This window comes from Nycticebus coucang, chromosome 8, assembly GCF_027406575.1.
Source record: "Nycticebus coucang isolate mNycCou1 chromosome 8, mNycCou1.pri, whole genome shotgun sequence".
NCBI lineage: Eukaryota > Metazoa > Chordata > Mammalia > Primates > Lorisidae > Nycticebus > Nycticebus coucang.
The window spans coordinates 87770090-87796117 of record NC_069787.1 but is presented as its reverse complement, the minus strand read 5'-3'; the positions used below and the strand labels follow the sequence as shown (position 1 = coordinate 87796117).

The window sequence follows — 26028 nt, the reverse complement described above, 5'->3', positions numbered from 1 at the left end:
CTCAGCAATAAAAAAAAAAATGAACTATTGATACACACAATAACTTGGATCAATCATCAGGGAATTAGATTGAGTGAAGAAAAGTAAACCCCAAAAGCTTGTGTACTGTATGATCGCATTAATGTAACATTTTTGAAATGACAAAAGTTTTATTAATAAAATGGAGAACAGATTGGTGACAGCCAGTGGTTAGGGATGGGATGTGGGTGATGGTAGGAGGGATTGTGTATAGTTAAGTTTTAAAAAGGCAACAGAGGAACCCTTGTGGTGACAGAGCTATTCTGTATCTTGACTGTGGTTGTGAATGCATGAACCTACATGCGTGATAAAATTTCATGCAACTAAACACACATACGCACACAAATGAATACAAGTAAAATTGGGGAAATATGGATAAGATTGGAGGGTTGTGTCAATGTCATCTTCTGGTTCTGACACTGTTCTAGAGTTTTGCAAGATGTTACTGTTCTGCTTTGAATGTGGCCCTTCCCAAATTCAGGTGTTACCAATGCAGCAGTATTAGGGAGTGGGACCTTGAAGAGGTGATTAGGCTATGAGGGCACCTCCCTTGTGAGTGGGATTAAGGCCCTTAAAAAAGAAGCTTCACACAGGTGTTGGCTGTACAGGAACATGTTGCTGGAAACTGGAGGAAAAGCCAACCTTGTTATGAAGTGGTAAAGAACTTGGCTGAAGTGGTAGGGCGCCAGTGGCTCAAAGGGGTAGGGCGCCAGTCCTATATGCCGGAGGTGGCGGGTTCAAACCCAGCCCCTGCCAAAAACCACACACACAAAAAAAGAACTTGGCTAAATTATCTGTGTCTTAGTATTTCACAAACGGAGGAAACTTGGCAGCATTTGGGAGGTGCCATCTCCTCCTGGACTTGGAGGACATGAGCTGTAGAGGACCTAATTTCTAAGAACGCTCTGTACAGCCTCAGAGCCACAAGGGCTCCCCCCACTCCCACCCCCAACACACATGCACACAGGGCATTGCACACTGGAGCTGTGGGACCTGGCGAGGGCCTTCATGCTGTATTCTCACCTGGCAGAAAGACCAGGATGAGAGTTCTTATCCTATGTCATCACTCATAAGTTCCTCCTTTCATGAATCACAGATACAGTTCAGCCAAATTCCTTGCCACTTTGTAACAAGGATGGTCTTTCCTCTAGTTTCCAATAACATGTTCCTCATTTCCATCTGAGACCTGGTCAGAATGGCTTTACCACCCACATTTCTACTAATGTTCTGCTTCTGACCCAGTGCAGCACTGTAGAACAATATTCTCTAAGAAGATTGAGGCTTTCTTGGGCAGTGCCTGTGGCTCAAAGGAGTAGGGCGCTGGCCCCATATGCCGGAGGTGGTGGGTTCAAACCCAGCCCCGGCCAAAAACTGCAAAAAAAAAAAAAAAAAAAAAAAAGATTGAGGCTTTCTTTGTACTCCTCTTTTCTTTCTGAGCCCTTACCAGAATAGCCTTTTAGGGTCCCTTCATGGCAATGCAGGTTTTTTTCTAGCCTGCGCCTCCAAACTCAGCTCTTCCTGTTACCCAGTTCCAAAGCTGCTTTCATATTTTTAGACATTTGTTATTAACAACATCCCCACTTTTGGGCACCAATTTCTGTCTTAGTCTATTTGAGCTGCCATAACAAAATACTTTTGACTTGCCAATATACAAACGATAGAAATATACATATATACTTTTTTCTTTTTTTTTGAGACAGAGTCTCACTTGTTGCTCAAGCCAGAGTACTGTAATGTCAGCCTAGCTTACTGCAACCTCAGACTCCCAGTCTCAAGTGATCCTTCTGCCTTAGCTTCCCAAGTAGCTAAGACTAAAGGTCCCCACCGCAACTAATTTTTGTTATTTTTAGTAATTTTTAGCTAATTTTTTCTATTTTTAGTAGAGACAGGATTTTGCTTTTGCTCAGGCTGGTCTCACACTCCTGAGCTCAAGCAATCCACCTCCCTTGGCCTCCTAGATTGCTGGGATTATAGGCATGAGCCACCATGCATGGCCTTATTTTATTTTATTTTACTTCACCTTACCTTATTTTATTTTTATTTTGGAGATAGAGTTACACTTTATTGCCCAGGCTGGAGAGCAGTGGCATCATCGTAGCTTACTGCAGCCTCAAACTCATTGGCTCAAGCAATCCTCTCCCCTCAGACCCTTGAGTAGTGAGGACTGCAGGCATGTACCATGACACTCAGCAATTTTTTTTTTTTATCTGTAGAGACAGAGTTCTGCTCAGTTGCCCGGGTTGGCCTCCAACTCCTAGGCTCAAGCCATCTTCCTGCCTCAGCCTCCCAAAGTGTTGGGATCACAGGTGTGAGCCACTCTGCCCATCCAACAATAGAATTTATTACTCACGGTTCTGAAGGCTATGGGGTCCAAGATCAAGGTTCCAGGAGATTCACTGTCTGGTGAGCGTTCAGTCTGCTTCCTGTATGGCACCTTCTATTGTCTTCACATGGCAGAGGGTCAAACACATGGCAGTAGGCCAAGGCAGCTCCTTCAGCCTCTTATAAAAGGGCCACTAACTCCTCATGACTTAACCACTCCCCCAAAGGCCCCACCTCTTAATCGTGTTGCATTGGGTTTTAGTTTCCAATATGTGAATTTGGGGGAACATCAACATTTAGACCACAGCACTAGGTAAAAAACTTCTGGGAAGTTCAATATCTAAGCTTTTATTAAGAGCGTAAGAGAAGGGCAGTGCCTATGGCTCAAGGGGTAAGGGCGCAGGCCCCATATACTGGGGGTGGTGGGTTCAAGCCTGGCCCTGGCCAAAACTGCAAAATAATAATAATAATAAAGCTGTGTAAAGCCATAATTCAAGAATGTTCCCCAGGGGGAGTTGATGTGGAGGTCAGAGTGGAAGCAAGTGCGAGTGGGTCCAACAGAAGGAAACATGGCTGCCAAAGTGTTTGAGTCCATCAGCAAGTTTGGCCTGGCCTTAGCCATTGCAGGAGGTGTGGTGAACTCTGCTTTGTATAATGTGGATGCTGGACACAGAGCTGTCATCTTTGACCCATTCCGTGGAGTGCAGGACATTGTGGTAGGGGAAGGGACTCACTTTCTCATCCCATGGGTACAGAAACAAATTATCTTTGACTGCCGCTCTCGACCATCTAACATGCCAGTCATCTCTGGTAGCAAAGATTGACAGAATGTCAACATCACGTTGCGCATCCTCTTCCGGCCTGTGGCCACCCAGCTTCCTGGAATCTTCACCAGCATTGGAGAGGACTAGGATGAGCGTGTGCTGCCATCTATTACCACAGAGATCCTCAAGTCGGTGGTGGTTCGCTTTGATGCTGGAGAGCTAATGACCCAGAGAGAGCTGGTCTCCAGGCAGGTGAGTGATGACCTTACGGAGCGAGCAGCAACCTTTGGGCTCATCCTGGATGATGTTTCCTTGACACATCTGACCTTCGGGAAGGAGTTCACAGAAGCAGTGGAAGCCTAACAGGTGGCTCAGCAGGAAGCAGAGAGGGCCAGATTTGTGGTGAAAAGGCTGAGCAGCAGAAAAAGGCAGCCATCATCTCTGCTGAGGGAGACCCCAAGGCAGCAGAGCTGATTGCCAACTCACTGGCCACGGCGGGTGATGGCCTGATCGAGCTCCACAAGCTGGAGGCGGCAGAGGCCATTGCATTCCAGCTGTCGCGCTCTCGGAACATCACCTACCTGCCAGCGGGGCAGTCTGTGCTCCTCCAGCTGCCCCAGTGAGGGCCTGCCCTGCCTGTACTCCTCAGGCCAACTGGACCACAGTCCTGATGATGATTAACACCACCTCCCTTCTGCCCCCACCCAGAAATCGCTGTGAAATCTCATGATTGGCTTACAGTGAAGGAAATAAAAGTAAAATCACTTTAGATCTCTAATTATCAAATGCAGCTCTTTCATTCTTCTCACACCCATCTACTTTTTTAACCCCCTTCCCTACCAAAAATCGCCAAGTGCCTACACAGACTAGCCTTGGGTCCCCAGTTCCAGGCCTGTGGGAGCTCCATTCTACACACCGGCATTTAGCAGAACAGAGGCAGGGCAGGGCAGGTGTAGACCAGGGAGCACAAGTGTCAGCCTGGGTAGATGTGCAGTCTCCGTGCTATCTGCTGAAGGTTTGAGGATGTGGCTGGCACACGCAGCTCCACTGAGAATGCACAGCCTCAGTGTTTCCAGCGGTTCCCACACCGACACAACTGAAGAGAGGTGCTGGGGAATGTCAGAGAGGAAGTGGTCTGTCTCTTTCCATAAGGCTGATTCTCTTTAACCGTGCAACCAGCGGAAGCAGGTGTGTTCAAACAGGGCATGGATGGAAGAATTGCCCCTGTTTAGGTGGGTGGGCCTGATTGAGCTTCCCCCCAGGGTCCCAAAACTAGGATGGACTTGGATAGGGAGAGAGGAGGCCTAGATTGAGATGTGAGTCTGTCGAAGACTTCCTCCCCACGCCCACCTTGGTCCCTCTCAAATACCCAGTGGAATTCCAGCTTGAAGGATTGCATCCTGCCGGGCCGAACATGCCTGCCAAAGACATGTGCATCCTGAGGTCCTGGCTCCCTTGTTTAGAGACTGCCCTTCTCGAGGGCTCCGTGCCTGTGCTTTGAAGGAAACCACCATGGGAATAAAACAAATGCATGTAAACTCCTATCAATAAATGACACGCAGACCTTCCAAAAAAAAAAAAAAAAAGAATGTTCCCCAGACATAAAGGGCTCACTAAGTGTCTGGCACAATGGATAAGAAGAAATCTCTCAGCTTGGCACCCATAGCTCAGTGGTTAGGGTGCCAGCCACATACACCAGGGCTGGCAGGTTTGAAACAGCCCAGGCCTGCTAAAAAAAAAACAATGACAACTACAACCAAAAAATAGCAGGGCACTATGGCAGGCGCCTATAGTCCCAGCTACTTGGAATGCTGAGGCAAGAGAATCGCTTAAGCCCAAGAGTTTGAGGTTGCTGTGAGCTGTGACACCACAGCACTCTACCAAGGGTGATAATAATGAGACTCTGTCTAAAAAAAAAAAAAAAAGAAAGAAAGAAAAAAAGAAAGAAATCTCTACCAAGTACATCACTGTGAAGTTTTACAAAACTGGAGACAAAGGGAAGGCCCTGAAAGCTTCTAAGGAAAAAAATAAAAAAGGCCTTCACATACATAGAATCAAGAATCAAAATGCCATTAGGTTGCTCAACAGAAACACTAACCTCTAAAATTCTAAGTGAAAATCATTTCCAAGTAGAATGCTATACCTGTGCAAACTCATTCCTGTGCAAGGGTAGAATAAATAGTTCAGATCTCCAGAAATGTAATCCCCTGAAGTGGTCCAGAGGAGAAGGTAAACTTTAGGCTTAGGAAAAATTAGTCTACTAAAACATAAACCTTCTAAAAGTTAAAATATTTCTGCAATGAACTTAAAAGATGTACAGTCTCTGCAAAATGTGGTAAGGGGGAGCATTGGGCTGGGGGATGTTGTTAAGCATTTCTCAAGTCTCCAATTTTGTGCACACCGGGGTCACCTTGCTGCACCGTTGACAGACTACGATAATAATTAAACATGTATGGCTGCTTTGCATCTGTGCAATGATGACCACTGGCTCTGCTCCCTGTTGCATCACTAGGCCTGAGAGGAACTGATTGTCAAGACTGGACAAACTTTCCACGTGTTTGTGGAAAACTAGCCAATGTTTTACCAAATCAGGGGTGCAGACCTAGATAAAGGAAGATAGATAGAGGATTCAGGGAAACAGGACATCCATCTTGGAAACACTCAGAAAGGTGGACAGGAGAGATCCCAGGATGAGAGCCCGACAGCTCAACCAGTCCAGAATCGAGTGAGGATGGTTCTGGAGAGATGGTGCCAAGATGCAATAGGTGGAACTCTGCTGTTTGTACATACTGGAAGAAGGATTACATTTACAGCAGAGTTGAGGACACAGCAGTGATAAGCACACAGAAATCAAAGTCAATAATGTTCTAAAAGAGACAAAAGTAGGGTAGGCACAGTGGCTCACACCTGTAATCCTAGCACTCTGGGAAGCCAGGGTGGTGGATTGCCTGAGCTCACAGGTTTGAGACCAGCCTGAGCCAGAGCAAGACCTCATCTCTAAAAATAGCCATGCCTTATGGCAGGCGCCTGTAGTCCCAGCTACTTGGGAGGCTGAGGCAAGAGAATTCATTGCTTGAGCCAAAGGATTTGAGGTTGTGAGCTATGACACCATGGCACTTTACTGAGGGTGACAAAGTGAGACTCTGTCTCAAAAAAAAAAAAAAAGAGAGAGAGAGAGAGAGACAAGTAAAAAGTTATGCAAATGGAATATATATATATATATATATATTTTTTTTTTTCAATTTGAAAGCGGTCACTGTTTATTAACTGACCAGATTACAAAAACAATCAGGGCAGATACCTTAGTTCATTCTTCTAATAAGCCTATTGATTTGATCTTCCCTATTACCAGCATCTCCACCTTCTACAAAGTGGGTTGTTTTTTTCTTCATCCCTCCCCGTGGAGATAACTTAAAGGGCCACAAGAAGTTATTTGCTTCTTTGAAGCATTTTCCAACAGTATAGATCTCATGAATCAGATCCTCCATGCAGATGATGCCATATTTACCAAGAGATCACACAATCAAACTGTTATCAGTCAACACAATTTGTTTCTTATTGATTTTGCCATAACCACACTTGTAGATTAGCTCACTTACTGACTTCAGATTTGGGTACCCTCATGCAATATACGGTTCTACAATCCTCAGCATGTTAATGGAAGTCTTGCTGAGTTTAACAAAAGTTCCATTGAAGATCTGGCGAAGGCGAAGAAGCTACAACACTTTTCAGACCTTTGGACTCACACCATTGATACCTCTGATCCTGATGACAAATGCCAATTTTGGTTCTGCAGGTACATAGAAGTTGCCAGCTTTTCTTGCCATCCTAGCCATCTGAATCTCAGTTCTGTACATCTGCCTATATTCTTTATGATAATGCTTAGCTTTTTCATAGATAAGCTTCCTCCTTGCCTTTCGAAGCATCTTTTGGACACACTTCTTTCTCAGACACTTGATCTTCAGCTCTGCGAAATTCTTTCGCTTTTTCTTAGGGGTTTCTGGCACAGCAGGAACCTTCTTTTTCTTCTCTTCAATAGCTGCCATGGTTCCAGCCGGAAAAAGAGCATATATATTTTTTTATACAGAGTCTCACTTTGTCACCCTTGGTAAAGTGCTGTGGTATCATAGCTCGCAACCTCAAATTCTTCGGCTCAAGCAATTCTCTTGCCTCAGCCTCCCAAGTAGTTGGGGCTACAGGCACCCGCCACAACACTTGGTTATTTTTTAGAGACAGGGTTTTGGTCTTACTCAGGCTGGTCTCGAACTCCTGAGCTCAGGCAATCTACCCACCTCTGCCTCCCAGAGTGCTGAGATTACAGGTGTGAGCCACCATGCCCAGCCTTTTGGAATCATATTCTAACATGTGGCTTTGTTCAGAACAGAGTTTACATAGTCACAAAAATATATACATTGAATATCAGCTAACTCTAAATTAAACCACACTGGCAGATAGAGGGAGCAGAAACCATGTGTGTAGTGTTTGTATGTGTGTGAGGCAAGTGTTGAAGAAAAAAACCAATGGCTAATGTCTTAAACTGAAAAAACCATGAAGCAGGGATGGTAGTGTGCTTTTTGTAGGCATGAAAGTTAAAAACCAAAAATACCAACTGAATTGAAACTGATTGCCTATTGTAAGTTGGGAGGGAGGAAAGGCAGGGAATTACAGGAGTATTTTTTAATAGCTTTCTAGAAAAAGTTAGATTCTTAAACTATGTCCAAGCAAAACTTTAATTTTTTTAAATAACTATTTTTCCAGAGATTCTATAGCACACAATGTTGTGTTTTTGGGCAAGAACTCAGAATTCACTGGTCTTAGCCATTACCCAGGACCAGCTGATGCTATGGAAATCCGGCACTGTCCGTGGAAGAATCAAACATGACACCACTCTGCAGTTTCTCTTAGGATGTCTGGGTCCCAGAACTGGGATGCAGGGTTAGGAGGGACTCTTCTCTCTCCTAAAGCCTAAGGCCCACTCACAATGTTGCTGCTTGTCTTTGGGTCTTGGACTCTGCTGATTTGGAGGCCTTAGGGAGGACTGTTTTCCTTTAAGGGAGGACTATTTCCATGGAAATTCAATCATATTTCCATTAAGTTGGAAGCTGAGACCACACTTACCCATTTGGTGTGTGGCTCCATGCCCCTGAAAGAATGGGGAAAAGAGACAGTCTTGTGTAGACTAGAGATTGGCCCTGGCATTCAAGGACAAATCTGGTTCTTACCACCCAGTGCCAATGCAAAGTAGCACATTCAAAACTGGGGGATCCTCTTGAATGATTTCTGTTGCCCCATACTGAGAGATAAAAGACAATGAATGGACTATATCATTCAGCTATAACAGATCACACTAACAATCTTTAGTCAGTCTATTGATTCAAATGCTAATCTCTTCCTAAAACACCCTCACAGACACACCCAGAAATAATGCTTTACTAGCTATCAGCATATCCCTTCACTCAGTCAAGATAACACCTAAAATTAACCATCACACTGGGTAAAACATATGCATATATTGTAATTTTCTTCCCCCCCCCAATTCATTTATCCTATTTTATAAAGGTCTGGTTGGCGATGGTTACATTAGCGTCCATACATTCCAGAATACCAAAACGGGATCATGTCTGAACAAGAAGAGGGGCAGCTCTCACCAGCAGATCCTGGATTTGGAGCTATGTGCCATTGGGGATGAGAAATGATGGTGTACCCTTTTGGGAAGAGGATGAATATAATGTTATTTGTATGAAGAAGGTTGTTAATCAAGAGCCTTCTGTGGTTCCTGTTGTGTGGAAGAGGGCATATGTTACTGTCAGGCTGTGAAGGGCTGGATCATGGTTCGTGTATGCTATACTTTGCAGTCACATGAGTGGACACTTTTTCCTGACTGGGTATGAAGTGCCTGGTGAGCTCTACCTGTCCAAATAGAAATCATAACTCACTTTCCCAGCCTGCCTTGCAGCTACGGTATAAACATGTAATTGGCATCTGCCAATTAGAGACTAGTTCTGATGAAGGGAAAGCAAAGAAGCAGGTTCCATGCAGGCTGCAGTGTTCCCTGGGGGTGCCTGGGGTGATTCATTTGGGGAAAGCAGCAAAAACAGAGCTTCTTATATGTAGCCCTTAGTGTCATTAGTTTCCAGGTGGGGTGGCAGTCACACCTCCCCGGGGGGCAATAGTGCATGGTTGTTTGGGTTTGTTCCCGTGTCACTCCAGAGCTTGAGTCTCTGTTTCTCTTGGAGATTAATTAACACCTCTTCATTACATTGCTTCTGCTTAAATTAGCTAGAGGGCTCTCTCACTTGTAGCGTATAGCCCTGGCTCACCACCTCCTGTCATGCTCTCCTGAATGCCACTGTATGCCCAGCTCTGTGCTGAGCAGAAGGAACGTGGTCTTCTTTAGTGCTTAGAGAATATGGCTTTGGGACAGATAGACTTGGGTTCAAATCCTGACTCCACCACTTTCTGGCTGCAAGCAACTACTTTTGTCTCACTGAGCTTTATTGCCTCAGGCTCTCAGCCACCTCAGAAAGTTGTGGGGTAAGGAGTGACTATAAAGTGTCCACAGTACACTGGGAGCTGTGGTCTTAGGCCAAGCCTCCCACAGGCCCATGGGGACAGGTTTGACCACAGCATTTTCCAGTGACCCTCTCTTCAGTGTGAGGCAGGGGTGAGAAGAAAAGAAGTTGGAGGTGGAGGAGGGGAGCTGCTGAGCTACTTTTCTTTCACTGGAGGTGTGGCAGGAGGATGGAGCCATCCTCTTCCGCACTTTTCACAGGACCCAGAGCTGTCATCTGTAGAAATGGAGGCATGCCACCTCCAGCCAGGCAGAACCTTGGGAGATGCTGCTCTTATTTTGATCACTGACCCTCCAGAGACTTTAGAGGCCAGCTCCACAAGCTGAACATTTCGCAGCCTGGTCCACCAGGACTCAGAAGCCCAAGAGTAGGAAAGGAGATTGCTGCTTGCCAATCTTTCCAGATACCCGCTAGGGCCACATTTCTATGCTTCCTTGAAGCAAGGCAAGGATATAAAACTTGCTTTGGATAATGACATATAAATAGCAGTGCTATGTCACTTCTGGATGGCAACACCAAAGAGCCAAGGCGTCATTCTCCACTCCGTCTCTTCCCAGCTCTGGTCATTTTGGAGGTCCATGTTGACATGGAGGTGCCACAGAATGAAAGCAGCCTGGAATTCTGAGCCACCACATGGAGAATGACTGTCCTGGAGCTTTACCCAGAGCCATAGATGTTAAGCCATGGAGGTTGGGAGGTGGTTTGTTACTGCAGCAGAACCCAGCTTAACCTGACTTATTTACCAGCCCTGGTTTTACAAAGCCACATAACTGGTGGGGTAGGCCCAAGGACACCACTAAGCCAGAAGAGCCTGCCTTCCTCATCTCATCCCCTCCATGCTTTCGAAGGGAGGAAAGCACAGCTTTCTCCAGTAGGGCTGTGTGCTGCTCTGAGCCATGCTTCAAGATGTGAGTTATTAGTGAGCAGCGAGGTCCCAAAGGACAAAACTTGGAGAAAGTGCATGCTTCTGAGATACCAACCATGGTGCCTGGTATCCACAGCATAAGAGTAGTGCCCAAGACTCTAGAGTGGGAAGATAGAAATATTGTGAGAACAAAGGGTGCAGGGAATGTGGGGTTAAAGGAAGAAGAGGCATCTTAAAACCTGATGAGGAGCAGGAAAGGAAGGCTGCAGAAACAGAGACGTCTGCAGAGTAGCCAGGCCCCCAGGGCTGCCAGTGAAACTTATTTTTAGGGTGTCTTGAGCAACACCCTGTCTCCTTCAGTCAAATTGGGACTACACAGAAAGGTAATGCCAAAACCCTAAGAACCTGCACCTCCTCTCTGGCTGGTCAACAAGCCCTCCCAGCCCCTCCTTCAATCCTGGGAGGTCTTATCTGACCCTTCGTATTCAGAGGTCAGTGCCACAAGAGTAGGAGCCTCAATCACCATGTCCCCAAGGCTTAAGATTCCATCTAGTACAAAGCAAGTGCACTGTATATTACCTGTGCAATGAAATAATTCCCAGAGGGCTCCAGGAGAGCCACCTGCTCCCTCCTTGGAGGCCACCACCTGTCATCCGTCTGAGATTTTGTCTTCCTTGTGTCAGCATCTCTGGTGTCTGGCCCCTTTGGACCTCATGCTTGCTGAGGGAGGGATGAGTCCTTATTTCTCTTCACAGCATCCCCAGTGCTTAGCACATAGATGGAAGTCTGTGGCTACACTCCGGTGCTCATGGGAAGCCACCCCTGCACAGGCCTTGGCCTCCTGTAAGCACTGTCATCTGGATCTTACCTACAGCAGCCCCAGGACCCCTACCTTTTCTATGTCTGACCCAAGACCTAGCTCCAGTTTGGAGCCCTTTGCTGCCTTTGCCTTAGCTCCTGACTCCAGGTGTTCCCCAAATCCCAGCCTGCCCCTAAGGGAGGGAGATGGGTACTCAAGGGCACAGATGTCCATGGGATCTGCATGCTGAGTCATCACATTACACACCAGCCTTGCTCTGGTCCACATCTGATCTTTGCAGCCAATAGTCAGGGCAGGCCAAGTGCAAAGAAGAGGCTGGGCCAAGGGACAGCAGTTGTACTGACTTTATTCCCCTTCACTCTCCTCATCCATACCCCTGCTGCCCCTCTCCCCCACATTCATGTAGGTTGCCCATACATGACTAGACATCGAAGTTTGGGCACGACCATTCTGCCACCACCGAGACCCTGTGAAGGGTACCACAGAAGCCATGGCAGCATGAGCCAGGACTGGAGGCGCCCAGAACCATGTCCTTGGGGCCTGAGACCCACCTCGTCACTCTGGCCACGCACCCTGAGACCAGCCAGCCAGGGGAGCTAGGGAGCGGGCAGGCCCAGACTCTAGGCCTGAGTTATGGACAAAAAGGCTGAGGCAGCTCAGCTGGACAGAGGGACCCCAACAGATCACCTGGGAGGTGATGGTCCTGAGCCTGGACATCCCAGCCCAGGGAAGTGGGTTAGATGTCCCAGTCCTCTCACTCCAACATCTGGGTGTGCATTAATCTTTGTTTTTCAGTTAAAAAGATGTAAAAGCTGGTAAAACAAGAACCCCTATCTCTACCGGCACTGTCAAGGTGCCATTATTGCTTCTGTCCTTGTGGGCTGTCCAGAAAGGTGCTCCCAACACTGGTCCAAGGGGAAGAGAGCATTTAGCACCAGGGACACAGGCTTCTGGGGAGAGGGACTCCTAGGAGAGAGGTTGGCTGAGCCCACAAGTACCCAGCCAGCTGTCTGGACCCTTCGCCTACCCTGAGGGGAAGTGTATGAGAACAGGAAACCCAAGTTCTGGGTCAGGGTTTCATACAAGTTCCTTACATCCATCTTTGACTTTTGTCAAACTATGGACTGGAAGACAAGGGACCCCAGGCCCACTCAGGCTCCAGTGGAGCCAGAAGGAAGGCCAGCAGCCCTTATGGGAGACCCCGGTGCTAGTGACAAGGGCTGGAGAACCATAGAGGTCCCTGCCTACAGCCCATTGGGAAAGATCTTTTTGGAAAACGTGAGCCAGCTCTAATGAGCTGCCAGGCACTGGGACCAGAAGTTAGAAATAGCAAGGGGGGAAGAGGAGGGACCCTGAGGACATCATGGAAGCCCAGAGATCAGGGGTACAGGGGAAGAAAAGAACTACAGAAAAGCAAGAGCCTGGTGTCAGACAGGAAGCCTTCCTCCTGCCTTCTCTGACCTGGAAAAGCAGGGGCACATCAGGGTATGTCTGTAGGCTCTGGCTTGTACTACTCCAGCTGCAGTCCCAGACCTGGCCAGGGAAGCTGGCACTGTCCCCTCCAAGCCCAGAGAACAAACGGGGTGGTGCAGCCTGGATTATAAAACCTCAAATCACTTGGGCACCTTGGACCTGCCCACATCTGTATAGAATAAAGTGCTTCATTTATTGATGATTAAAATGTCCCCAGCCCCCTGCCCCAGTGCCATGGGCCTCACAGGGAGGTTAGAGGGTTTCAGTGCCCCCAACCATGCCCCTTGGGCCCAGGCCTCTTCCCACCCCGGCCATGCTGGGAAGGTGGTAGTGTGGGGGAGTAGTGGGGGTTTAAGGTGCAAAGAGTATAACAAACAAAACTGTATAAACACAAGAGGAAAGAGCTTAACTAGGAAACATGTAGCTTATGGAACCTTCTGCCCCAGATTAAAGGCAGGAATAAAGACATTAAATGACAAAAAAAAAGTTTCCTATTTAGTGCTGGCCTCACGAGGGCAAGCACCAGGACCAGACTGGGCTCCCCTGACCCCTGGGGTTCCTCTTACCGGCAGTGCTGTGAGCACCCCACCCACCTGTGCAGAGGCCCAGGAGGACCAGGATGCTGGAGCCAGACAGGGGCAGGTTGTGGCTGGGCCTAGCATGGGCCATAGGGGAGCAGAGACGGACACAGACACACACGTCTCCTTCTGGTGTGAAATAAATGGCCAGGGAAGCTGGTAAGTGGCGGAGGTGCTCTGTGAGCAGCAGCTCTGCCCCTGCCCCACTGATAGCCACTGGTAGCACCTTGAAACCCCCAAATACTTGTCCAGGTTTCCTCCTTGGATCCTGCCCCTGGGAGTCTAACCGGTTTTCAGGGGTTCCTTACTCCAGCCCCCAGGAGCTGGTACTGCAGGAGGCAGCCTGTCTGCCTCCGCAGGGCCTGGTCTACAGCACTGAGGTCCAGCAGCTTCTGGGGACATCTCCAGGGCTCAGGACACTCAGTGCTGCCTGGTGCAGGTTGGGAACTCTTGGGCCTGCTGGCAGGGATGTGGGTGGGGAAAGCAAGCCCCTGGGGACCAGCCCCTGCCTTCCCCACTCTGCTTGGTGCAGAGCCAGGGCTTCAGTCCCTGCTTCTTGACCCTCCCCACCCTTGCTCACTGGTGTCCAGTCTCAAGCCCTGCCTTGGTGTCCACAGCATTCCCGACTGGGTCCACAACTCTTCTAGGGGGCTGGCACCCCAACTTCTCCCCAAACCCTCCAGAGTAAGGGAGAAAATTAGGGGCATGGGAATGTGGGGATAAACCACTGAGGCAGATCCAGGGTGGGCCTGGCCAACCCTGTCCTCTGGCTCAGGCCTCAGCAGCACGACTGGCCACCACACCTGCCACCTGGGCTTCTCCCTTCCCCGCTGTACCTGCTGCCTCCAGCACCCTCCTCACCTGGAGGTGGGTGCTGCAAAGTTTGCTCTTTTCTTTTTCCTTCACTTCCAAAATACGCAAAAAGTAAAGGCTTCAAAGAGTTGCAGAAAGGGGGGGGGGGCACTTGCGAGTGAGGTGTCCTCTACCAGCTCTGGGGGCTGCCAGCCTGCACATCCCCCAGGGTAGGGGTCTCGGGCGAAGCACATCCAGCCACCTCTGGAGGTGGGGAGCAGCGGCCCAGGCTCGTGCTGCTGCCCTCCCCAGGAAGGAGAGCAGTGGGGTCCCTCCTGGAGTGGATCCTGGGTTCCAGGTCCCAGCAGGTGCAGCTCAGCATCTAGTTGGTGGCATTCATCCTTCCGCCAGCGCTGGCAGTGGTGGGGAAGAGCGGAGGTGGGGGCGGCAGGTGTGGCGGGGGCGGCAGGGTCTGGGGTAGCCCTGGGAGCAGGGGCAGCGCGTGCGCCTGAGGCTGGGTTGGGGGCAGGGCTGGGGTGGAGGTTGGGCCATCAGTGGCCAGGGGGTGGCTGACGCGGAAGCATTTCTCCTTGTGGGCCTTGAGCATGTTGGAGAAGCGGAAACGCTGGCCACACACGTCGCACGGGTATGGCTTCTCGCCAGTGTGTGTACGCCGGTGCCGTTTCATGTTGGGCCGGCTGGTGAAGCTCTTGCCACAGATCTCGCAGATGTACGGCTTCTCCCCTGGGGAGTGAGGGGGGTGGCAGGGATGGCTGGAGGGTCACCACATTGCAACCCGTAACCCAGGCCCAGCCTCCTCGGCCCACAGAACCATGGTAGTCCACCCCTGGCTCTCTCAGAGCCACCCCCACCCCCCACCGCCGCCTCGGTCAGCTGGTGCCAGCCTCACCCAACCCGAGGAGGCAGGAAGGAGGGCAGCAAGCCTCAGACGGAAGGCAAACCCGCGGCCTGGAGTTGGGAAGGGGTGTGGCGTCCTGAACAGGGCTGGGAAGGGGTCCCGGGACTGACACGGAGCCCCTCCGGCTGGCAGTCGCACCTGTGTGGGTCTTCATGTGCTCATCGAAGTACTGCTTCATGTTGAAGTCCTTGCCACACCACTGGCACATGAACTGCTTGTGGCCAATGTGGATGCTCATGTGTGACCGCAGCTGGTACTTGTACTGGAAGCGCTCGTTGCAGTTCTGGGGGTGGGGTAGGGGGTGAGGCCCAGGCACAGGGGAGAAGAGCAACCTTGGGGCAGCTGCCGCAGGGCCTCAAGGATGGATACACGTGGGAAGGACTCCTGGGCCAGAGGTGCTTTGGGGGCAGGCATGGCACAGGAGCAGACAGCAGGGTCCAGGCAGGGAATGGGGTTAGGAGGTGGAAACAGGCCATACAGTGGAGGCCTGAGGGCTCTTCAACCCTTTCTCATCAGAAGCCCCCCGATTGCCACTTGCAGCTCTGCTGTCTCCATCTCTGACCTTCCCACTGAAGTGCTCCTCAATCTACCTCTCCAGAAAATCTGTCTCATGGCTCCAGCCCACACAGATGTCCCACCCTGAATGTGTGGGGCTGGGTTAGGAGTGGGAATAGGATGCAGAGGGTGGACCTCTCTCTTTTTGGACCCTGCATTCGGCTTCCCCACACCCATGGTTTTTAAGCATCTGCTGTCCCTGATCCTTCCCCCTCCCAGGTGGCCCCTCAGGCCAAAACAGGAGAAGGGAGCTCACCTCACATCTGAATGGCTTCTCCCCGGAGTGCTGCAGTGAGTGCACCTTGAGGGACATGCTGCGCTTGAAGGACTTCCCGCAGGTTTCACAGGTGAAGGGCATGTCCTTGGTGTGGGCTACAGGGTGGGCACCATGGCCGTCATGTCTCAGGGCCTGCCTGAGCACCTCCACATTGGGCCCAGACCCTGGCTCCTGGAGCAGCTCTGTGCCACCACCCTCCCAGGGAACACCTTGTACTATGTCCTAGGAGTTGGGCTAATTCCCAGGAGAGGCCTCCTTCCTTCCAGGGCTGGGTCTCCCTGCCTACACTGAAGGTCTGGCTCAGACAAGCACAGAGGTCCTTGTAGTTCTTTAGACCTGGTCAAGGGAACCAGCCAAGGCTGCCTTGCCCCCAGAGCTTCAGGGAAGACTGGAAGGATCCTGGGAGGACTAGCCTCAGCTCAAATCCTGACCTGACCACTGGGGCTTCCCTTTTGGGCTCTCTGTACCTCAGCATCCTATTCTATAAAAATGGACTAATAAGGCTTGGCGCAGTGGCTCACACATGTAATCTTAGCACTCTGGGAGGCAGAGGCGGGTGGATTGCCTGAGCGCATGAGTTCAAGACCAGCCTGAGCCAGAGACAGAGTGAGACCTCATCTCTAAAAATAGCGAGCCATTGTGGTGGGCGCCTGTAGTCCCAGATATTACGCGGGCGCCTGTAGGGAGGCACCCTACAGGGGCGGGAGGCTGAGGCAAGAGAATCACTTAAGTCCAAGAGTTTGAGGTTGCTGTGAGCTGTGATGCCACAGCATTTTACTGAGGGTGACAAAGTAAGACTCTGTCTAAAAAAAAAGAAAAAGGACAAAGGACTAATAGTGGTACTGAGCTCCAAGGGTGGCTTTATAGGGGATGACATGCATAAAACCGCAACTCAGTCCCTAAACAGCAATCCAGAGGACGTTAGCTGTGCTCCCCTCCAGAACCCATGGATAAGTGAAAACCAACAAACTCTTCAAGGAAGATCTGGGAGGAGGCAATTGGAGATAGGGAGGGCCCCCCTCTGAGCTCACAGACCAGCATGCTCCTAGCTGAGTCCTAGACCCAGCATCCCAGATCCCAATCAGTTCACACTGGGGGGGTGTCCCAGCACTGTCCCATGAAGAAAGTGAGTAGGGCCCAGCCAAGGGCCTAATGTCTACCTTGGCCTCCCCTTCCTCAAGCCCCAGACCTAGAGCAGGCAAGGAATAGCCCTAGAGACACAAGACTCCCAGCCAGGCCCACCTAGGGGGTGGGTGGTCTTTTGTAAGGCAGTGGGGTAGCCAACACACACTTGGGGGGCCTCCTTACTGTGTCCAGGCGTGACCCCTGGGGGGAGGTTGCATTCGGAGAAGCCTGAAGCCCTGTGAGGGCCAAAAGGTGAGAAAGAATCAGAGGTACAGCTGTCATCAAACTGAGTGAGACAGGGCCTGTGCCAGCCCATATGGCACTTTGTATAATTTAGGAAAAGGTGCTCTTTTCCCTGGCTGGGCATGAACTCATGCCAGGATGCACAGCCGGGTTAATAGTATGTCAGCTCAATTTCTAGTTCCCACCTGCCGTCTTGTTCAGGCACCTTGTGCAGTGTGCAACCTGCCCAACAGTACATGGTAACCCTGGCCCTACAGCCTATCCAGATCACATCTGCCACTACAACCAGTCTCCCAGCTGAGGGGCCGTCTCACCCCTTTACGTTGCCCTTGGATGTGAAATCTTTCCTATTCACCTAGATAGAAGGTCCTTCCCAGTACAGCCAGCAGCTGGCCCATCTCTGTCCTCAAGCTCTATCCCCCAGACTTACCAACCATGTGCTTTCGCACATGAGCCATGGTATAGAACTTCTTCTCACAGATCTCACATGAGAACTTCTTTTCTGCATAACCATGCACAATCTTGTTGTGCTCATGGAGGGACCAGAGCTTCTTGAATGCTTTGCCACACGTCACACACTGTAGGGTGAAAAGACTTTTAAGCCCAGGGCCCCGAGCCAGGATTTATGACTTTGGACAAGCTGCTGCCCCTCTCTGGCCTCAGTTCCAGGAGAACAGGAGGGGAGTATGGTTCCCAAGGTCTCCAACCTCTTTGTTGCCTGAAAGGACCTGGTACAAACAGGGGGAGGCAGCAGTGATAATGCCCCAACTCTGCTGGGACCTGTTTTCTTGATGTCTAAGGACCAGCCAGAACTGATGCTGTTGAATTGGGGATGGTAACTTTCTGAATACTTACCCTCCCACACACCCAAGGCTTCGTCCTTTGGCTTAAATAGGGTTGGGGGTCATCTATTCCAGGAAGTACCCCTTCTGCACCCATTTCAACAAGGCCTTCCTAAGGCATCATGCTCTCTCTACAGAGGACATGACCAGTGGCTGAAGGGCAGTATCAGGCGTAGAGGCCACACACACTGTTCATGGAGAAGCCCCTCAGACAATCAGTAGATTATCACTGCTGCCTCCCCTGCTTGGACACATGCCATGACACCCTGTAGATCCCTAAGGGGATGGGCTCAAAGGGGTTAGCTGAGAACTGCAGGAGGAACCAGGTATCTTTAGGCAACCAAGGGTGGCAGGGACCTTGGGGTCTTTGACACTTGTCCTATCCATTTCTGCAGGACACCCCCAAAAGCCTGGAGTCTAGGCCAGGGCCTGGGCAGAAATTGGGTTGGGGGCCCAAGTTGGACGAAGTCATGAGCTTCTCTCCCTTTAGGAGGGAGGTTCAGGTATGAAGTAGGTGGAGAGTAAAGGGTAGCCCAGTGGGCAGGCAAGTGGATACAGGTATGTGAGGGTGGGGCAGGTTACCAGGTGACTCCTAGGTAACACTTTCTCCACATGGTGATGCAATTAGCAATTAGCTCAGGCAATTAGCACCCGCCTACTTGCCACCTTTTCCCCCTTCTCCTGGACCAGAAAAGGTACAGCCCCCACCCTGGTGAGGAGCCCGGCTGGCTATGTGCCACCCCTACTCTGAGAAGCTAGGCTGGCACAAATGGACTCAGGCTGGCCCAAGACCTGGCAGCCAGACCCGCTTTCCTGCTTAGGCCCAACAGACCCTGCTCTTCCCAAATTTCTCATCTAGTCCCTTTTCTCCAGGCCCAGACCAGATGGCATCTCCAAAAAGCTGAATGCAGGGGCTGTCTCCTACTGAGCTGCCCCCTACCTCTATACAGAGCCTTTGTGGGAAGTGGAAAATGCTGGGCAAATCCCTTCATCCTTCAGGTGTACTTTTGTTGCAGTGTACAACCTTTGAAACTATACACAGTGGCTCTGCTGGCCTTCCTGCTGCCCAGGGGATTTATTAAAACATTATCTGACTCATCTCTCCCCAGAGCTGGCTGTCCCCTGCCCTCATTTGCTTAGACAACTCGACACTCTCATCCTCCCAAGTCCATGAGACCCCTTTGTTCCCAGGCCAAAGGTACTGTTTGTTCCAGTCCTCTTTGTACATCTCTCCATGTACCAAAGCCCAGCTCTATCCACCTCTTCCAGGAAGCTCTCCTAGATGTTATCCTCCCAGCTCTCACCACCCCAGCTAGTCCGACTGTCTGGAGGCTAAGTCTGGTCACCCCAGGCCGTCTGGGCAGTGTGATTAGCAGGACACTGAGTGGCTAGAGCCCATTTCAGGGCTGGCCGTGCACCCTCTGAGGCCCACCTGGATGTTGCGCTCGCAGTCTGTCTGCCGGTGCAGCAGCAGCTCGCTCTCCAGCAGGAAGCGCTTGCCGCACTGGTCACAAATCTGCATGCGGCTATGGGTCACATTCATGTGTTTCTCCAGGTACCAGCGGTTGTTGAAAACTCTTGGGCATTTCTGGCATGGGTGATGCTGCTTCTCCTCCAGCTTCACCTTGGCTCCCAGCCCGTCAGTGGCTGGAGGCACTCGGGCTGGTGCAGAGGCCACTCTGGCAGACAGCTTGGGTCGCTTCCCACTGCCCTGCCCAGCCTCCTCAGGCTCAGAGTTGCCCTGGCGCCGGGCATTCTCCCGAGACCGCGTGGCCATGCGGCTGTGGGGAGCAGGGTCAGGCCTACTGCTGCGGTGGCTAACGGGCGACCCCTGCCTGCCTCCGGCTTCTCCCTCCTCCCCCTCCTCCTCCTCCTCAGAGCTCTCTTGATCCTGCTCACTGGGCCCTTCCTCTTCCTCCTCCTCTTCCTCCTCCTCCTGCTCACTGTGCCCTTCCTCCTCCTCCTCTTCCTCTTCTCCCTGACTGCCACCCTCTTCCTCTTCCTCCTCTCCTCCACTGCCACCACCCTCCTCTTCCTCGTCGTCTTCCTCCTCTTCCTCCTCCTCCTCCTCATCCTCTGAGTGTCTCTGTAGCCCATCTTCCCGGCTCAGCACCATGGTGGCTGGGCTCGTCCCAGCACCAGGCTTCCCCTCCGGCCCCGTGGACACGTGCAGTGTCTGGTTGTTGAGGTTCACCTCCACGATGATCTGGGACTGCTCCTGGCGGCTGTAGGTGCCAGAACCCCCAAGCTCTTCCTCCAACTCCTCCCCACCCTCCAGCTTGCATAAGCTGGCCTGGGGCCCACCACCCTCCTCCACACCACCTTCCTTCTCCTCCTTGAAGAATGTCTGGGCTGGCCCAATGGTGGTAGGCACTGTGCCACCAGCAGTCCCTGCTCCGTCCTCAACACGCACTGAGTAAGGGTCAGGGCCCTCGCGGGCGTAGATCTTGGGCAGGCCTGGGGTGTCTGCCTCCTGCTTGATGTCACAGTAGTAGGGTGGCGCAGCTGGGGTGCAGCTGGCAGCTGGCTGGGCCAGGGCCACAGTGCCAGAACTCGGTGGGCCTAGGGAGCGGGCATCCAGCAGCTCTTGGCAGGATGCGGCAATGTCAGCCATCTGCAGCAATGAGGCGGCGCTGAGCACCTCGTGGACGTTGGCTGCGTTGACCAGCAGCTTGGACGTGTAGATGAAGTTGAGGATCTGCTGCAGGCCACCAGGTGCCAGTGCCTCCAGGGACAGCTCCACACGCTGCAGCTGCTTGTTCTGGGTGAAGAGTGAGTGGAAGAATTGGCTGTAGGCAGCAAGCACGCCCTTGTGTGCCGGAAAGACACTGCGCTGGGGGACCAGCACAAGGTCCACGTCGCAGAGGTCGGGCTGGAAGAGGCGCTGCTCATTCAGGCGGCCCATCAAGCAGGCAAAGTGCAGCGCCACGTCCTCCACCAGCGAGAACTCAGCCGCCGGTGAGTCGGTTGTCTTCTCAACCAGCAACTGTGGGGGCAGAGGGCACAGGAAAAGGTCAAGGCCAGCGGGCCCTGTTAACCCTTCCTCCCCACCCCCCCAGCCTGCCTAGGAGACAGATCAGCATTCTCAGCTCCACTTCAAGGGAAAGGAACCGGAGCTGAGATGAGGAAGCAGAGGACTGGGATTCAAGTCCAAGCCAGCTGTCTATAGGGCTCAGACTCTACTGGTGACCTTATAGGCTAAAAATCAGCTCCCAGGTCAATCACTTAACTTTTCTGAGCCTCTGGCTCTTCCCCTGCAAAAAGTCATCCTGGAAAGGGAAGGGGAAGGAAAAGGGACCATGGTGACCATTCATCCAGGTTCGCCAGGGATATGGGGGTTTCCCAGGGTGCACGACCTTTAGAATAGGCAAACCAGAACTAGGTGGTCACGGTAGCAGGGACACAGGCATCCCTTCAACACTTCCTGAGCCCCAGGGATTCTCTCCCACATACTCACTCACACATAACCAGCAAAAACAAGCCTGACCAGGCCCAAACACCCCAAGAACAGAAGTCAGGCTTGCTTGCTCATTTACAGCCCAGCTTCTGCCTACTGCAACCAGGGACCCAGCACCTCACCAGCAGTGAGGCGCTGCAGAAGTAGGAATTCCTGAAGAGGTCCGGGCCCAGGGCCTGTAACTTCTCCCTACACCTGCCTGGCTTGGTCCCCAGCAACTCCCTCTCACACAGGGTTGTGTGCGGGTAGAAGGGCATAGCTATATTACCTGTCTACCATGCCTACAGGCAGGAGGCCCCCAAGGCCTGCCCCAGACCCTTTTCCTCTAGGTCAGTGGTTGTCAACCTTCCTAATGCTGCCATGTATTTTCATTGTTTGTTACAAAGGGGTTGTGACCCACAGGTTGAGAACCACTGCTCTAGGTCAACAATGGTCCAGGCCCAGAGCCTCCCAAATGGCCCTGTCTTGGAGACTGTACCACCTGGGGCCTCTGAAGCCCTGGGGAGGCCCTCAGTGTCTGACGATATTGGTCCTGTGGGCCACATCCAGCACCTGTTGATGTTGACCCAGAATATGAGTCAACTCAGTCACTCCTGGCTCCACATGGTGGGCAACACATTCAGTCGCCTACCCAGTCCCTTGCACAGGGCCACGCACATAGCAAAAGTTTAATATTCACCAACTACCTTCCTGGCTGCACCAAGTTCTGGCTCTCTTCAGGGCCTGCCTGGCAGTGTCAGAGTTTCCTGCATTTGGTAGATACCTTGCCCCATGGCCACAAAATCATCAGCTCCCCTACCACTACCACCACCATGGAGGCCCTGGGAAAAACTTCGGCCCTGTCTATCCATAGCCTATGGCTGAGGCAGCAGTGGGTAGGCTCAGACTGGGTGGAGTGGTGGTATTTAAGCTCAATTTGTCAGTCACCTGAATGGGAATTTGCCCAGGCCCTCAGGACTAGCCTCACTGAGCCACCAGGGGCAACCTATTTCCAGACCTGCCCTGGCCCCTGCCCTCTACACCTAGCATCTAGGCAGCACCCACCCTGTACTCGCCCTTGGCCATGGATACCATCTTCCTTAAGTTCTCCCACCACACTTAAGTTTTCCCCCAGCAGAGATGCTTCTCAGCTGCCCCTCTGTCCCGAAGCTGCTGGCCTGTCCAGGCCTGGCCAATCTAACTGGGACGTGGCACTAAGCACCTCCCATCTCCCTCCTCTGACTCATTCTGACTCATCTTCTGGGACAAACTCCTACTGCACAGATGAAGAAACTGAGGCTCAAAATGGGATGGTCCCCCAGTCCAGAGCCCCTGGATTCAAAGCTCTGCAAAGGCCACCCCTTCCTTACTGGACTGGATACCACTCTACATAGCTGGGTTTCTTAGTCTTTAGGGACTTAAAAAGCAGAAACCCTTCCACCCAGAGACCCCTGTGTTTGCCAGACCCCAATACTACTCCCACTACTTGGTGCCTTCTCTCCAGAGTCCCTATACCTGCAGGTTAGTGAGGGTTAGGGTACAACTTGAGTTGTAACAAGGGTTCCTTAGGACATCCAAGGCACAGTGGCAGAAAAAGTACCCTGGATAGGGGCTTCCCAAAGCCCAGTCTTCCCCACCCCAGGCCACAGGGCCTCAGACCTGCTCTCTCTTCCTTTATGAAACACCCTCTAGTCCTCACCTGTGCCAACCTGCCAAAGGGAAAGGGTAACCTTCCCATGTGCAGATTGGCCTGGCTTCCTACCTCTGGCCTTGTCAGGGAAAGAGGACAATGCTATCTCAGAGGCTCCATTCCCAAGGCAGCACCTGAGCCACACCAGCACCATCCTTGGCCCTTGGGGAGCCCAAGAACCTCACAACCAGGTACCCTGACTGAACTCCCTTCATGGGGCACACAGATGCTGCTCATGTCCATAGCTGGCAGCCCCCTCAGCAAGGTCCAGCTGTCCCTTTCCCCAGCCCCTCCCATGCAGTGTCCACCAGCTGTGCTGGCCTCCCCAGTTCCCTGAAGCTGTAGATGCCCCTGCCCATATGGCTGTGCCAGTTGCAGCCACACACCCCAAGCTCAGGCCACCCCAGCCTAGCTAAGATCCAAGACCAGGGTGGTGGTGGCATTCTTGTTGCCAGGGGGTTCCTGCCCTTGAACCCTTCCCTCAAGTCAGGTGGGGCATTTGGCCAGGTGCCAGAGACACCTGCTGAGGCTGCTGACCAAGTCACAGTCTTCTATATCTGAGGGTCCCTTGCCTCACTGCCACAAAGCCTCCCTGGAAGGCCTCATGATGAAATCAAGAGTCCATCTGTGGCCCCCTCACTCCCACACCAATATTTGTTCACTGGGCAGCAGCGGGTTGGACCAAGCTAAACAAGGGGGCACAGGCTCATGACCTCTAGGCTCTGCCTTTTGGGGAGGGGGTGTCTATGCCAATCTCTGCGTTCATTTCTCCCCTCCTTCCCTGGGAAAAAGACTCAGAGAAGGCGGAGTACTGGCCCAAGGTCACACAGGAGTTTGTTCCGGAGCTGTAGGAGCGCCCCCAGCCCCTTGACCCGGGCCATCCGAAATCCCCAAGCAGAGCTGCTCCAGCGCCCACGTGGCCCAAGGCCCAGGCGGGAATTCGACTCCCCCTAATCCCCCATCGCCCAGCCCGAGGGCGGCGCCATCCTGAGGGCGAGGGAGGGCCCCCCTCAGCCCAAGCCTAGCGAGACCTCAGCCTCTCACTCCGGCACCCCCACCCCAGGAATTTAACCCCCTCCCCACCGAGAGCCGCATTCCCCGCCCTCGGGGACCCAGCAGATGAGATCGGGAGACTGAGGGAAGGGGAAGATCTCGCCAACCTCTCCGGCCGAGCTTGTGGGCCGTGCGCTTGGGAGGGCAGAGCTGGCAGGTGGGCGGATAAGCGGGGGGACAGGCAGGGCCCTGCGTACCATGGTGCCGTGGCGCTGGGGGCTCACAGGGCCCCGCGGGATCGCGTTGCCCCCGGCGGCCAGGCCAGGGCCGCTCCATGAAGCGCCGCGCTGGGGGCCGCCCCCGCGCAGGGCCCCGCGACCATGGCCCCCGGGGGCGCGGCCGGGCGGGCGGAGGCGCAGGGCCGCGGCGAGTCCAGCGCCGAGCAGCTGCGGCCCCAGAGCCTCCGGCGCGGCGGGCGGGGGGCGCGGGGCGCCGATTGGAGCCCGCGCGTCAGCTGGGGCCGCCGTCTGGACGCTTAAAGGGCCAGGCCGCCCTGCGTACCGGCGGGGGGCGCGGACACGCGTGCTGTGCGCTGTCCCGGTGCAGCACTCCCTGCCGCTGGCTGCTGGGGTCCCCCAGCTGGCCCTCACTGCTCACATCCCGGCGGACGGACCCCGGCCCCACCCTCATGCGCTAAGACTTCTTTCTCCGGGAAGTTCATCGGAGAGTCAAACCCCGGTGCCCTCCAGCTGCGCTACGGAGTGGGGCGGGGGTGGGGTGGGCCTGGAATGGAAGGCTGCTGTAAAATCAGGAAGCTGAGCGCGCCGGTCCCCCAACCTGATGCAGAAAAGGCTTCCATCCGCTCCCCTGAGCGATGCCACGCTGAGGGACTGAACCCCGCACCCCAGCCGCGCTCATCACCCCCATCCTCTGGCCTGGGCTGCTCTGACCTGGGGGTGAGTCTGGGTTCCCCAACTGGTCTGATCCCTTATCCCTATCCCAGGGCGGCTCGGAGCTCATTGTGGTCTATGCCTCCAAGACTTGGCTCCAGTGGACTCAGTACCTACCTGGTAGCTTCAGGCTGCACAGGGCTACTTAGGGCAGGCGATGTAAGATCTTGCACCACAGCTGCAGTGACCAAGTCCCTTAAGGTGGCTGGCCCAGGACCAGAGCAGTGGGGCCAAGTGGTCCAGGCCCCTCAAGCCATGTGCCCTGACGGCTGCTGAGTGGCCCCCTTGCTCAGCCTCTGCTGGGGAGATGCAGCCAGGCTTGCGGAATGCTGCTCTGGCATGGACACCCGTGGGGGCAGGGGGCTGGCTGTGCTGGCAGGAGGCTGCAGAGGAACGCTGCCAGGCTGGGCAGGCACCAGGGTGGGGACCACAGGGCACTGGGCCTGGCAAGGTCTGGGCGGTAACCATCATGGAGAGAGGCCTCTAGACCTCTGGTGTGATCATGTCATCTTCAGATACATTTTTGTGCCCCCCACGTCTGCCCTAAGCTGACTGCCGCCTCATCCTGGGTCATTCTCACATTGTCCTACCCTGATATCTCCCACTCCTCCCCACATGCGTGCATTTGTGTTTACTGACAAGCCCATACCCAGCTGAAGCAGTGTCCCCTGGGCATGCTACCTTACTCATGAGTGGGCAGGAACTCTGGGGCTTGCTCAGGGTGTTGGTTCAGGGTGCCTGGAGAGGAAATGGAACAGAGGCTAGGGTCGTAGTTACATGTCACGAAACAGCCT

The 26028-nt window shown here is 52.8% G+C and overlaps 1 protein-coding gene and 2 pseudogenes across 3 annotated transcripts; 1 reads left to right on the top strand and 2 right to left on the bottom strand.

Moving 5' to 3' along the window:
- The first annotated feature begins 2549 nt into the window (after positions 1-2549).
- On the top strand, positions 2550-3894 carry LOC128592635 (prohibitin 1-like; annotated as a pseudogene). Its single transcript, XR_008381955.1, has one exon. The product of XR_008381955.1 is annotated as a prohibitin 1-like (transcript).
- A 2467-nt stretch (positions 3895-6361) lies between these two features.
- Positions 6362-7150, bottom strand: LOC128591381 (60S ribosomal protein L7-like; annotated as a pseudogene).
- Positions 7151-13009: 5859 nt separating this feature from the next.
- Positions 13010-25881, bottom strand: ZBTB47 (zinc finger and BTB domain containing 47). Of its 2 annotated transcripts, none has more exons than XM_053600680.1 (6): positions 25352-25881; positions 19598-21151; positions 17754-17901; positions 15935-16050; positions 15262-15406; positions 13010-14948 (listed from the first exon to the last, which is right to left on the bottom strand). In XM_053600680.1, the coding sequence occupies exons 2-6, from the start codon at positions 21068-21070 to the stop codon at positions 14587-14589; spliced, it is 2244 nt and encodes a 747-aa protein (XP_053456655.1). In that variant the 5' UTR covers positions 21071-21151; positions 25352-25881; the 3' UTR covers positions 13010-14586. The 2 variants fall into 2 exon arrangements, with proteins under 2 accessions (XP_053456655.1, XP_053456654.1); XM_053600679.1 differs by lacking the exon at positions 25352-25881 and adding an exon at positions 24542-24733.
- Positions 25882-26028: the final 147 nt, after the last annotated feature.

Excerpts from the sequence above, each read along its gene's own strand:
- ZBTB47 (XM_053600679.1), bottom strand. Across the intron at positions 17,902-19,597 it reads ACTGCGAGCGCAACATCCAG|TGTGTGACGTGTGGCAAAGC; the intron begins GTGGGCCTCAGA and ends TTCACCCTACAG. Across the intron at positions 15,407-15,934 it reads AGAAGCCATTCAGATGTGAG|AACTGCAACGAGCGCTTCCA; the intron begins GTGAGCTCCCTT and ends CCCCACCCCCAG.